The 14,453-nt window shown below is 30.1% G+C and overlaps 1 protein-coding gene across 1 annotated transcript in view; it reads right to left on the reverse strand.

Annotated features, from left to right (window-relative positions):
- Positions 1-382: 382 nt before the first annotated feature.
- The window catches only part of LOC134837020 (tetraspanin-2A), a 38,139-nt gene continuing 24,068 nt past the window's right edge, over positions 383-14,453 (reverse strand). The window contains exons 3-5 of the mRNA XM_063852328.1: positions 11,679-11,855; positions 8,275-8,460; positions 383-577 (exon numbers count right to left, since the gene is read on the reverse strand). Of these exons, the coding sequence (XP_063708398.1) occupies positions 503-577; positions 8,275-8,460; positions 11,679-11,855 (438 nt within the window). The 3' untranslated portion in view covers positions 383-502. The remainder of the gene's footprint in view (positions 578-8,274; positions 8,461-11,678; positions 11,856-14,453) is intronic.

Below are 14,453 nucleotides of genomic sequence, written 5' to 3' on the forward strand. Positions count from 1 at the left end.
ATAAATAAATTTCTTGGCTCTCATATTTATTTTTTATTATCATCATTTCTATCATCATTATATTTAATAAAATAATAGATATTGATACGCAGACAAAAAAAAATTAAAAAGTCCATCTTTTATTTAAATATTAACTTAAGTTTTTCTACTGTCAGAGTCTACTTTTTCTTGATAAAAAAAAAATAAAAAAGTATTGTCTTGCAAAATTTTACAATGCAAGAAAATTGAAAAGAATAAAAGAAAAGTTTAAAATTAATATTCTTCTCATAATTTTTTTCTTTTCTCTCTAATTTTATTTAAATTTCCATTCATCAATATTGTTTCTCCATTGTTGTAATTTTTTATTCTTTTCTTTTTGTCGTGTAATTGAAAATGAAGATAGTAACAAAAAAAAATCCTCTGAGCTTTATTGTAATAAATTTTAATAATAAATGTAAATGAAAATCTTATTATTATCGATGAAATATGCAGCAGAGCTCCATTCCATTAAGATGTCGATGGTTTAACGGCGATACAAGAATTCCTCTTCACGTTTTGTCGCTTGGACAAAGACGATTCCCAGTACGGCATTGATAACCTATAAAATAATTAAATTGACGGATTATCTTGGAATTAGGACAATTGTGGCATCAATTTCCCGAAACTGTCGTCGCTGCGGGATTTATCTTTTCTCATTATGTCTTGTGTGTTTATTTATTTACTCTGAGATTTTTTTCTTTTTTTTAGCGTTTTATTTTGTAGTAAATCTAATGATGTTCAACCGTTTCTAATATAAAATGTCAATAAATTTAGTTTATTGTCTCCGTTTGTTGCTTGACTGTTTGCTGGCACGTACATTGAGTACAATAAAAATTTGTTATTAATTTTGCTTCGACTGGGATTTTATTACTTTGTCGCTAGAGCAATAGAAGGAGAAAGAGTAAACAATTGTAAATTACCAATAAATAAAGTTTGTTGTTCAGGACAGGATTAGAGTTTGTTTGCCCGTGGAGAAGTCAAGTGTCGTTTGTTGCGCCCATAATGTTGCGAGTTGCGATCGTATCAGCGACAAATATCTTCCCGCAGCGTGAAGAAAGGTAATAATAGTAAAGTAATAAACAGTCGACGACGATGAAGCGCAAGATAGAGACAGAACGAAACTTAATTCGAATAAAATTACTCAATAAAATAGGGATTTTCAGTATAATTTATTGCGTTAATCTTCTGGAAAGTCTCTCTCTCTGCCTTCTGTGTCTATAATTTCTGCCTAATGAAGATAGTAGTGGTGCGAAAGAGGGCGTACATTTCTGCTTGATTTGATAGAATTCCAGAGAAGACACAAATCACCATCACAGCAGCAGAAACAGCAGCAGCAGTAGTAAAAGTTTAACTCATTTATTCCTCATTTGTGCTAAGAATTAGTTTATTCACCCGAAATTGTTATCTTCTTGCTTTATTGTATTGATTGCATATGTTTCGTTTTTCTTTTGTTTTGTACATTGTCTGGTGAGAGAGTGAGTTATGAAGATAAGACAACAGCTGTGATTGAAATGAGTTTGGATTGTTTTGTTTTTCGCAGTAAATTACTTTCAAAAGATGGATGATTTTATCGGAGAAATTAAGAAAATTGCAAGATACCCTGTTGTTTTTGTTATTTTTGGGGCAATTAGGAATTATAGGAATTTTAATAAAAAATTACTTACATTAAAAATTAAAAAAAAATCTAAAAAGGATTTTTTGCTATCCAAACTAACTTATTTAAAAAAAAAATTAGATCAAAAATTGTTCAAATTTTTTAAAAAGTTAATCTACTAATTTTTTTCAAAATATTATTCATATTCAATGATTTATTGTTAATGGAAATTGATCTTTAATATTTTGGCGCCATTTTAAAGATCATACTAAAAATCCCGCCAAATAATCCTTTAGTGATGTTTTACTAATTTAACTTATTAGCCATAATTATTTTTTTTTTGAAATATTGTTGAAAAAACTAAAACTTAAAAAAAATATTTCAAAATACACATTTAGCATTATTTGGCGGGATTTTTAGTACGATCTTCAAAATGGCGCCAAAATATGGATGGAAAATAAGGATGTTTATTTTTATCTTAACGAATTTGAAAAATGATCTTTGAAAATTTATTTTTAATCTTAATTTTTAACATTACATTTTTTATTATTAAATTATTTTATATGAAAAATATAAAAAAACAATCTTCATCTAAAAATATTTAAAATTCTAAATTTTTCTCTCGGATCAAAGTTAAAATCCATTATCACTTCATCAAAAATTAATAAAATAGATCGATTTCTAGCTTATTCAATTTATATGAAAAAACTCACAAAATATTCAATTCTAACCTAAAAAATATATATTGAGTTCAACCATCACATCATTTCGAAACCAAAAGTAAAACAAGAGCATACCAAATTTTTCATCAAAATAACCCATTATTAAGCTATTTACATTCAATATTACTCTCGCACACACAAGCACGTTTAGACCTCATAAAAAGGTAAAAACGGATTCTGCCTCTGGTTGTTGGGCACGATGAAAAAAATCCCATAACTAGACTGTTTCCCCATCAAGAATGTATATTACACAGTAACGGGGACGTTGGTAGGTACTTAGTAGGAAGTATTCGAAATATGCATGATTGAATTTTTAATGAAATTTTCCTAGTAGGTAAATTTATATGGAAAAGGTGGTAACGAAATAAGGAAATAATGTTAAATATGCAATTTTGATATTTTCACATCATAATTTTCATCGTTTGTGTGCGTGTGGGATCGTAATAAAGTTATATGGCAATGAAAATTTATTGACAAGCTTTTCATCTCTTTTACTCTCGCTCTTCATCAAACGTAGGTGACGGCGGCGTCATGGAAAGGGAAGGCTTGGCATGCAAAAATGTGTTCGTCGTGGTATTTTTGATGGGTGCTAAAAAGCGTGTTTATTATTAGGTTTCATTTCATGACGACGATGTAAAATTAGGTTCGTAAAATTTTAATAACAGCATTCCTTAAAATTTGTCTGACAAATAGGAAATTAAAATTCATTCGAAAAGTTCATCAAATGGACGATAAAAAACGGATCAATTGCATTGTAATTCGATTCGTTTTGTTCAATTATCGAATTACGTTGCACCAGTCTCTCGAATGACAAAAGAGACAATGGCACAAGTGTCAATTTCAATCATACTCTAATTTATTTTCCTTTTTCTGTCGGCACTGGCCTCTCTCTTGCTCTCGTTCGAAATTAAGATAAATTTACTCAATTTAATTGTCTTTTATTTCCTATTTCTCAAGTCGCATGAAAGTTTGTGTCGAAAAATGTTGAGTTATGTGGCTGCAACATTGGATAAAATTAAAACCACACAGAATGTTTGACACTTTCTATCCATTCGTTCATTTCTTTTCTTTCCATTTCGACATTAGCTACTTTTGTTTTAGTTAAAAACTGAACAATGGCACGAAAAAAAAGGATTATTCCTCGTTCCTCGTTGTGGAGTACGTGCAATAATTAAATCGTATCGTATTGCAGTCAGAGTTCCGTTGTCGACACAAAAAATAAATCTTAATTAGCCAAAGTCTGTCAATTAATTTCAATTTATTTTCATTTAAAAAAAAAGAGTTTGATTTTTCAACTTATTATCTCTTTCTCTTTTTCACTGTCTCTCGGTGGCTTCGTGGTAATTTCTGTCTAAGACTTTTAATTTTATTTATTTATTTTGTTAGAAATTTTATGATAAAGTAAATAAATAAATTAAAGTAGACGACGTATCATGTCGCTCTGTTCATTAATTATGCCCCGGAGATAATATTTTGTGGGAAATATTTTTCGGTATTTATTTTAATTTTCATTTATTATTTTTGTTGATTGTCTTTCTTTTTTGTTGTGTGTGTGTCTGCGGTAGCGTGGTGTATTTTATGATGAATGACGCCACAAAAGACAACCACAAAATTAACAACGCGGAGGAAAAAAGTTAATTTAAAGGAAGACATTATTAAAATCTGACAATTTGACGACATCCGGCGATGATTAATCCGTAAAAATTTAAAGAAAGAAATTTTTTTGGAAGTGTTCCTTTTAATTATTAAGAAAAAGTTTTTTGAAGTATATATATTCAGAATATTATATAAAATTTAATTTAAAATTTGATTTCCTCTTTGAAAATCCGTACTCTTTTAACGTTTTTACGGGGTTTTTTTCGAAATTAACAAAAACTTGGAAAACCTGCTGGAAAAATCTTTGGAGGGAATTATGGAAGTGGAAATCCACTTGTTGAATAAGTTTTTTCAAGTTTGCTCAAATACAATTTTTTATTCGTCAAAAAAATGGATACGTTGGGGGATGTCAAAGATGGTTGAAAATTCCAAAAAATACAAGATCGAGCCTGATTTAATGTAGAAATAATTTTAGAATTTTAATTTGAAGTCACAAAGTATCTGTTTTTCATGTACCTAATTTTGAGAAAATAAAAGAAATACGTCTTATTATGTCTGTTGTTTCTCTCAAAGTGAGGAGTTCTCATTTAAATTGTGACTTTTAACATTAAAAAAATTCTTTAAATGCTACTAGGGAAAATTTAAGTTTTTAAGCGGTTATTTCTTGTTCAAAGTAATTTTTATTTGCTACATGATAAAATTGGCTTACCAAAAAAGGAATTTTTTATTTGCCGAAAGTGCATTTTTTGTATCCAGGTCACCAATTGTGGGTACTTGAAAACAGGTGAGTAGTGTTTTATGGAAATATAGAGCTTGTCCATCCAGAAATTTTTCAGAATTTGGGACTAAAAAACTTTTTTGTTCCATGTGACCCCCTCCTCCCCCTCAAAACACTTAGTTTGCTACGCTTCTGCTTGGAAATTTGATTTTTCAAAATTAATATAAATTGAAACTGATTTTTTATTGATGTCACTAGTTTTGCGACCGTAGAACGACTAAAGAAATAATTTGTTTCTTTTTACGGTGATAATTGTAACTAAAAAGGTTACTAGGACCAACCAAGTTGTTTGACACGTGTTGGTTGACCATAACATCTATGTGCCAAATTTATTTTTCATTGTAGATTTTTGATCTTTTTCATTTGCCAGAAAGTAATTTTTATTTGATATTTTGATTTTTTTGCCTAATTTTTCAGCAGTTAAAATAGTGCAAAGTGTATTTTGTTTCCTGCAATACAACTTTCTACTATGGTGATGTGGTTATTATATGGTGTACAAAACTTAAGCCTGCGTTTCAAGCAAAAACATCAAAATTGTGTAAATCTTAGCGTAAGTTTTGCGAAAAGTATCAACATTCAATGGCAAAATTTTTCCACAAGTTGGCATCGGGCATATTTGAACGCCAACCAAAAATAACAAAAACGTTTTACGTTCCTTCGGTGTCAACAAATACCATGGACAAGCATAAACTTCATCGATCAGGGCTTCGTTCATAATTTCAAGGACAGTTCCAACTGCACACGGCACAAAAATGAATCCAAAGACAATCACGATGCCATAATATGCAATGAACCAGAATTTGATCACGACAATGAACAACATACAGACTTTCATGGCGGTGTAGAAAGCGATATTCACAAAGAACAAATCGCTGTAACAATCTTCAATTTTGTCAATGTATTCCTGATATCGACTGTAAAGTTTAATCATTTCAATCAAAGTTTTTTCATGTCCATCCTGGTTTGGTTTCGCCTCAATTTGCACATTCAATTTTTGCAACTTGATGATCATGTTGTCAATTTGAAAGAATGCGTTGCTCATGAAAAAAACATACATGTGGAAAGTCGTTTGCATTACTGAAACAACCGTGAAGTAAATCTGCATCGCTTGGTAGGCAAAGTTGATCAAAAATCCTGGATTATGTACTTTGCTTGTGCCCGGAATAAAGAATCCAAACATCAAGGTAGCATTACCAGTGACCAGATACTCTACAATAGATGAAATGATGCAGGAACATCCACCTCCAGTACAAACGATCATTAGAAGCCAAAAAAATTTCCTGCATTCATTCGCATGTTTTACGTACTTTTCGATTTCTCGTGACTCAGTTTTCCAGTCCAAGTTGTTGCCGAAATCGTAAATAATGTCCAAAAGTTCACAGAATACCACTTTTTTCGCCAAAGCGACGTAGAACAACATTACTGTTGGCCATGTGAGCCACCAGGTTGAGATGCAAAAGCAAACGTCCGTGAAAGCACTTCCCCAAATCAAATAAATATCGGTGAGATTAATTATTGGGTAAGTAACAGCATCTGTTACTAAAACGCCAAACATAAAACTGAACCTGAAGTTCGGATCAAATACTTTGAATCCCCATAATGCTGTTTCTACTTTCAAAAATGGCACCAAAAAGTTCTCGTAAACATGTTTGGGGTCACTTTTTGGAGATATTTCGAGAGAATTCTTCTCTTTTTTACCAAACTTGTCTTTAAAAGCTTTGAATTTATCTCGAAGGTTATTTAAAATTGTTTTAGAAATATTTTTCTTCTTTGGCTGATACATGTTGAAGAAAAAAGCAATACTGAATGAAAATTCCAGGATTTTCCAACTTTTATACTGTCGCGTTAAAAAAGACGTTCAGCTGTAAATTACATAAAAATTCTCTGACATTGTGGAAAAAACCTGTGCTAATGATATATTATTAAAAAATGCAATAATGGAAATTTATGAAAAAATTGATATCTTGACCGTTATTGAAAATCTTAGCGATAAATCATTCATTCAAAGAAATACTTTCAATAAATGCCCTACCCTGTGGGAAATTTGAGCAGTTTTTAAGAACCTCAGAGGCTAAAATTAAGAAATTAACTTCAAAGTTTTCTAAATCCAGTTTCTCAAATTTCTGTTTTTGTGGAACAAAAATTAAGGCTGAGTAAATTTAAATTTTTATAGCTCAATGAGTTCTATTTTTTTTTTTTTTGGTTCAAAAATCTCAGAATCGAAGAAAATTAAAATTTAATCTTACTAGTAGAATTTTCTTCAATACTAAGATTTTTGAACCACAATTTTTCAATTTACTCAAAATTCATTTTCTTAAGAAAATAACAGAAATTTAAGACTCTGGATTTGGAAAACTCTGAAAGGCCCAGAGGGCTCTCAGAAACCTAGGGGGCAAATCTGTCATTATTGTCAATTGTCAGGCCTTTTTGGTTATTTTTAGTACATTTTGAGCTTAAAAGATAGGGCAAATCCCCTGATGCCTCCTTGGGAAGGTCTCAAGTTGGCCCAAATTTGCCACTGGGCGAAAATAACTGCTTTTACAGCATTTTTATCTGGTCATGTTAGAGTATTGAAACATCTGAAAATAATGAGCCTTAGTTCTCATGACGCTTGTTTTTTAAAAAAATTCCATCTAAAGGTATGAATTATTCTAAAAGAAAATTAAAAAACTTTCCTTTTCTTCCATATCAAACACCAGAAAATAACAATAATTATCTTTGGAATAAAATCTCACGCAATAAATTGGCCGCAGGTGCTGTATCGAAAACAATTTTAATAATTATTATTTTCCGTCGTACAAGTTCTGTGCTCACCACTATTTTAACCAATTTGTTGTCTCGCAATTCAAATGGGGAACACAAAAGGGACAGATAAACGAAGACACTTTTCTTTCCATTCTTTCATTCCTTCCAACTTTTTTTCTTTTCATTATTATTAAAATGCTTTCTTTGTTAATATTTGGTATTTTATTTCACGGTTGCTAACGCTTTTGAGCAAAAAAACAGAATTATCTAGAAAATTTTCACAAGGGATTCAAACAAGAAATGCAAATTTTTTTCGTAACCCACTGTGTGAGAAGATTAAAAATCGTGAAGAAAAACGCTACCTGAGGGAACAATTTATAATTAAACGGTGGTGGAAGATAATCATGTACAATGAAAAATGTTCCCATTTTTTTTTTATCCGGATGAATGACAAAAAATATTTTTCGAGAAAATTAAAGACACGAGACAAATTTCCTGTTTGTCTGATTGAAAAATATGAATCACGTTGAAATTCAATATTTTGCAAAAGTTAGTAGGAAATTGTCCGACATTTCATAAATTTTGTATCTCTTCTCACAATTTTTTACAAGAAAAACGATACACGTGATGCAATTTTGCAAAAGTGCAGGAGAGACAGGAAACAAATTTTATTTATAAATAAAAACGTATTGTAAATTATTTGTTCAATTTTCGAATGTTCGACTGTCGAAGAAAAGAGGCAAGACAAAAACAAACGGAAATTGATGCCAGTTTTCAGTTGTGTGACAAATAAATTGAAAAAATATAAAATAAAAACTTACATGAAGGAGTGCAAGTGTCATGCCGAGCACAGCTACCCAGACAGATTTGTCTTCCAAATACCAAATCAATTCGTCAACACACCCGTTGAAAAAGGCATTACCTGTTACGCTGTCACGACATTCCAGTGGCAAGGGTTGACGCAAATGCATGTAATCATTGGGACCGTCTGCGCCACAACATCCAATCTAAAACGAAATATGTTCATTTTTTTTTTTGCTGTACTATATGAAAACATGAGGATATGATTTTTTTTAATTTTTCGCTTGAAATACGCTTTTCACGAACAAACAACAACAACAACTCGATGTCTGTATTTTACTTCTTGTTACAAAGGTGTATCGAGAAAATAATTTCCAACTATTTTTCAATTTCATTCTTTCTGCTGTGTTTTTTATTTGCTGTTTTTTTTTCATCTGAAACCAGTTACCAGTAATGTCTATTATAACTTTTCTCGTCGGTCGGTAACGAATCTGGGAAAGACGAGGAGGAAAAAAATGATCAAATAACTTGATAACTTTCTTCTTGTCCGTATTCACCTTGCTTACATGCATGCCGGTAAGAGGAAGAAAAATATATAGGAAAAACTGTTTATAGATTATATTTATAGTAAAATGATGAGAGAGAGAGAGAAAATATGATACAAAGACATTGACTAATAGAAAAAGTTTTGATGCTGTCAATTCCTTTCTTTACGATTTTTATTTATCTCTTTTTACTTCTTTTTGCCTTGCAAGACTTTTTGTCTGTAAAAACCTCGGAAATCACTTCTGTGTCTGCAATATTATTTTTTTTCTTTTACTTTTCTAGGTAAGAGCCTTTGATAAGACAAGTATAATAAAAAAGAAAAAGTAAATCGAATAAATAGACATTCGTTTATTATTTGTCTTAGGGTTAAAAGTTTTTGCTTGTCTATTTGTCTGTCGTTCCAAGAAATATTGAAACAAAAATGAAATATGAGATGAAGAAAAAGTTAATTGAATAAATTTATAGCATCGTATGCAGTATTCGAAGTTTTAATAAATTTTTATACATATTCAAGTTTATTGATTTTTGAAAAATAATTCTTTTACAAATTTTTCATAAATAAAATTGATGAGAACAAGGCTTTTATTAGAAATAGGCAATTGGTATACCTGGGAAGGGAGCACTGAATTATACTATTTTTCATCTACGTTGGTTCCACTTGATGGTTGAAGGAAGAATGAAATTAATTTTGATATTTTTAGAAAAAAATGTTAAACCCGGACTCCTATGATTAGTTTTCTTGCGCCGTTAACATTGATCGTTGTTAACACGTAACAAAAATTCTTTAACGATTTTAAAAAAAATTAAATTTTATGTGAAAATTTTTTTAAATTAATTTTTTTTTTCAAAGAAATTATTGTAAAAAAAAATATTTTTTTTTATAAATTACAAAACTTTAGAATAACAAATTTTAGTTAAAACAGAAATTTTTAAAATATTTTTTTTTTCGAACACAGACTTTAAAATTTTTGATATAGCTTAAAAGTTTAAAGTCTAAAAATTCGTAGGTTTGAGATATTAAATTATTTTGTAACCAATTTATTCTGGCTTGAAAATGTTAATTGAGCTCTCTTAAAATCCAAATAATTCAGTACCTAAAATATTTTCAACTAAATAAATTGTCATTAATTTTTGCATTCCATGTTACATACTTGATTAGTGCCGCTAATTTTTGCTACTAAAAATCCATTCATGTCCATTATTTTGCATATTTGCTGTTAAATTGAGCACTTATAAACTTATTGCCGTTCTCTGCTTTTGTTTTTTAAGCTGATTTTAATGGCCAAACACATACGAACGGATGGTTATTATGTTCCTCTAATTACTTTGACAGAACTCTAAAAATAAATGTAAGCCATAAATGGAAGTACATTTATTTCGTAACATACAGGAGTGCGATCGAATGCGAAAAAAAAGTGCATCGCAAACATGGCACGAGGCAAAACGTCGAGAGTATCGACAAGAAATAATGGCACTATTAACTTGAATGAGGGTAAATTCTAATTGTGTAGACAGTTTTATTTCTAATTTTTTTTCGCATGTACCTCCTTCTGTTTGGATTGCATTTGAAATGTATCTTCGTTAGTATTTGTGGAAAAACTGTTTGCATTGTATTTGCATTTTGAATGGGCGCGTCGCGTCGCGTTGCAATAATACCAAAGATACGCCAACAATTAGCAAGTAATGAACGTAATTTGAATGAATGCCGGCGACTTTGGCGATACCATACAAATTGTTCACGTCGAAGTATTCCGTTACACAAATTTAAAAGCGGATATTTTATCTTTTTTACGATTTTCGCGTTTCGTATTTCAAACTAAATTAAAACAATGACAATACTGCTTTTCATCTATTTGTGCATTAAAGAAATTCGCAGCAACTTTTTCATCGATGTTTACATTTTTAGTTGGCAATATAGCTTTATGACAGAAATGGAGGGAGGACTTGCTAACGGCAATTTTCATATATCAATTTCAGTAATTTGTTCAGGAGATTTACATAAATCCGAGATATTTTCACGTTATGAAAACAAAGTTACTTCTGCTCCATTAAATACTCAATTAACGTTTCGCAGGGAAATATTGCGATGTGAGTAGAGGTTATTGGACAAATAAACAAAATGGTTTTGTCAGAGATGTAAAGTTTAAATTTATTTAAATTATTTTTAAATTTAACGAACATTCGATAGCTTTCGAAATTAAATATATTTTATAAATTCGACATTCGAAGATCGATTTTTGAATTTTTATCGTAGTTTAAAAATTATTTTTTATAATGGACGTTGAAAGAAAAACAGAGTGAAATTGAATAGAGATGAAAATATTCGATATTAGAATAAAGTTCGAAGAGTTTTTGCAATATTCAAAAAATATTCGAAAATTTGAAAATTCAAGTTCGAAAAAAATTTGAATTAAAATTTTCGAAAATAGCTTCGAAAATAAAACAATTTATTTTTTAATTTAAAAATTTGCTAGAAAATTTAACATCAAAAGTCTATTTTCGAAAATTTAAATTCAATTTTTTTTCGAAATTCAAGTTTTCGAAACTTTTTCGAAAATTGCAAAATCCTTTTCTAACTTTATTCTGATATCGAATATTTTCAGCTCTGTTTAATTCTACTCTCTTTTTCTATCAACATCCATTTTAGAGTGCTCCTCGTTCGACAACAACATGACTAGACATCATTTCACACACACACATACATAAAAACCGTAAGCTCACTTAAATTCATTATTATCATTGTTATTATGTCTGGGCAGGCAACCATAAAATTATTATTTGTGTGCGATACTATTAATTCTAATTTAGTTCTCTCGAGCTGATGAAAATTGAGAGTGCACTTGATCATAAAATCTTCAAAATATTATTTTTTACTTACGTTCTCCTGGACCAGCTTTAGTGTCGTCGAATATGGCTCGTATTCAGAGTTCATGATGAGATGCATCATCTGGCGATGGACAACAGGTTCGATGCTCGAATTGAACGTTGAGTGATCAAGCAAAATTGCTGAACCAACAACGGAGACCAGGAAGCACAAAACTTGGCTGGCGATGAACTGAAAAACGATAAAAAAGTAGAGATGAAAATCTAAATTGCAAGAGACAGTTTATCAAAAAGCGAGAAAAAAAAGACAAGGAGGAGAACATATCATAAAAATTAGATAAGAAACGAACACTAATTTGATAGGGAACATTTTTTTCCATTTCTGCGACTAATATCACATATGTCGAGATGACATTTTACGACATGACGACACAAATTTGTATTGTGTTTCTTTCCGTTTCTCTCACAGTATTTTTTTACGACATTGTACAATAAAAAAAAACTAAATAAAAGACGTCGCAGTACATGAAAAAACCCCATAATGTAAGATGTTATCAGCGTGTTTTATGTGCATGTGTGTTTGATAACATCATCAAGTTACGAGAGCGAACGAGGGAGTCGAGGGTGCAGCATGTTCTTCTCGAGCACCATCATATTAATGTCATTTAGCGAGAAATTGCAAGAACAAAATGTGCTTGACACCCAACAACGACTCTCAGGAATGCTCATAATTTCCACATTTAGATTTTTTTCCCCGAGAACTACAAAGCAAAACTAGTTCCTTTGACTAACGAGGCATTTCTGCAGTTTTTCTGATCCTCGTTAAAAGTTTTGTTGAACTCGTTTTTTTTTTGCTGTCTGTCTGTTGGACCGACTTTGATTTATTGCTAGTTTGATTGCAGACGTTGATATTGACCTTCTTTGTTTTCGCTCGCTCTGGGAACAGACAGACGACATCCATATCCGAAATGAAAACAAAAAAGATTGGTTATTACTGCTGTGTCAGGACTGTTTTTTTGTTTCGTTTTTCTTTCTAACTAGAAGTAGTTAAGAGAGACTATGAGCAAAAAAAAACGAAGAAAAACAAAGCAAAACAATCCTTTGATATATGAGCCGCAGACAAAAATATTTTTCATTTTATTATTATTTTTCTATGGAGCGACATGTTGTTGGAAAAAGTAAAGCATAAAGTAAAATGAAAGTGGAAAAAACCCGTAAAAAGTGGAGGCGAAGTGTAAGAAAATAAGAACACTCGTGTAACTGTGAAAGCATTAACATTTATAATTTATCGGTTCAGGTATTTTTCTGGAATGTTGGATTTCGGTAGGATTTCACTAAATCTACTTATAGTTTTAGATGACCGAGCAATGAACGACGGTAAACTTTTATTGGTCAAACAAATGACTATTTGCTCTTTTCTCTTTTGTAAGCTTAAAATTAAAGTAAATTGTACCAAAAAGAGTGTTTTTTCTGAGTTAAAATTTTTTAAAAAGTTAAAATTTTAAAATAAAAAATTGTTTTTTTTTATTGGCAACCCTGACTTGTGAGATTTTTATTAAACTTAGAGAATTGAGTGAGGCTAGAGATTTAAAAAATAAAACGAATCAAAGTTTTGTGTAATTTAACAATAAAAAAAAAATCAAAACCAGCGCTTCCAGATTTAAAACATTTTTTTTGTTAATTGGCAACCCTGACTTGTTAAAAAATTTAAAAATTCAGTTTCAATCTGAAAACAAACAAAAAGTTTTAAAAATATGATTGTGAAATAATTTCTGAAAAACGACAAAAAATTAGAGTCCAGGGTTGCCATTTTTCATTATTAAACCATTTTTTTATATAAAGTGGCAACCCTGATATTTTCAAATTCATAAAATTTTAATGGACTTTAGTAAATTTTAACAAAAATGAAGAAATGACAAAATTTAAAGATTTGAGTGAATTTACAAAAAAAAATTAACATCCAGGGTTGCCAAAAATAAAAAAAAAATATTTTAATTTTAAATATTCTTGAATTTTCTGGACGTCTTTTCGAATTCTTAAAATTCACAAAAGTAGGACAACATTTTCTTTGAAAATTTAACAAGTCTCGATACAATAAGCAATGTTAACGATACATTTAATTCCCAAATCTCTTTGCTACACACAAAGCATATCCTATCATTTGCAACAGTATTAAATAAAGTTTAGCACACATTCACACACGATATACAAAACGAGAGAAAAAGAAGAAAACCATAAGAACAGGAAAATTATCATGTCTGAAACATTAATTCCAAATTATCTAACGGCACGTAGAAAATCTCGTATAAAATAATATGTTTATAAGTTTAGATTTTCTCTCTTTTGCTTCAATTTTCTATATATTTTTATTTAAAATTTTTCTCCTCATGTAAAAAAATCTCACTTGAAAGCAGGTAGCTTTTATTAATTAAAATATCAATTTTACGTCGTTTTATAAAGAAATTTCCTCTCAAAAATTAACATTTTACAAAATTTTATTGAAACGAATTTAATGTTTTAAAATGTAAATTCTAGCGTGCTCGTTACATTATCAGTTGACGTTATCTTATCGTCTCGTGACTTTTAATGTTACAAATTTGTGTCTAATTAATATTTAGGAGACTCCCTCAAACGGTATTTGATACAAAAACAATCCATTTTCGTGGATTAAACGGCGTAATTACGTTAAAATTAGAGTCACACACACACACACATGGGACTCATTACATGTCACGAAAGTATAGCAGACAGTTATTACTTTAATTGTTATGCTAAATAAGCCAGAGGAATTTATTTTCGAATAACTTTTGATTGCATCATCATCAACTTA

The sequence above is a fragment of the Culicoides brevitarsis genome, chromosome 1 (genome assembly GCF_036172545.1).
Source record: "Culicoides brevitarsis isolate CSIRO-B50_1 chromosome 1, AGI_CSIRO_Cbre_v1, whole genome shotgun sequence".
In the NCBI taxonomy this organism is placed as follows: domain Eukaryota; kingdom Metazoa; phylum Arthropoda; class Insecta; order Diptera; family Ceratopogonidae; genus Culicoides; species Culicoides brevitarsis.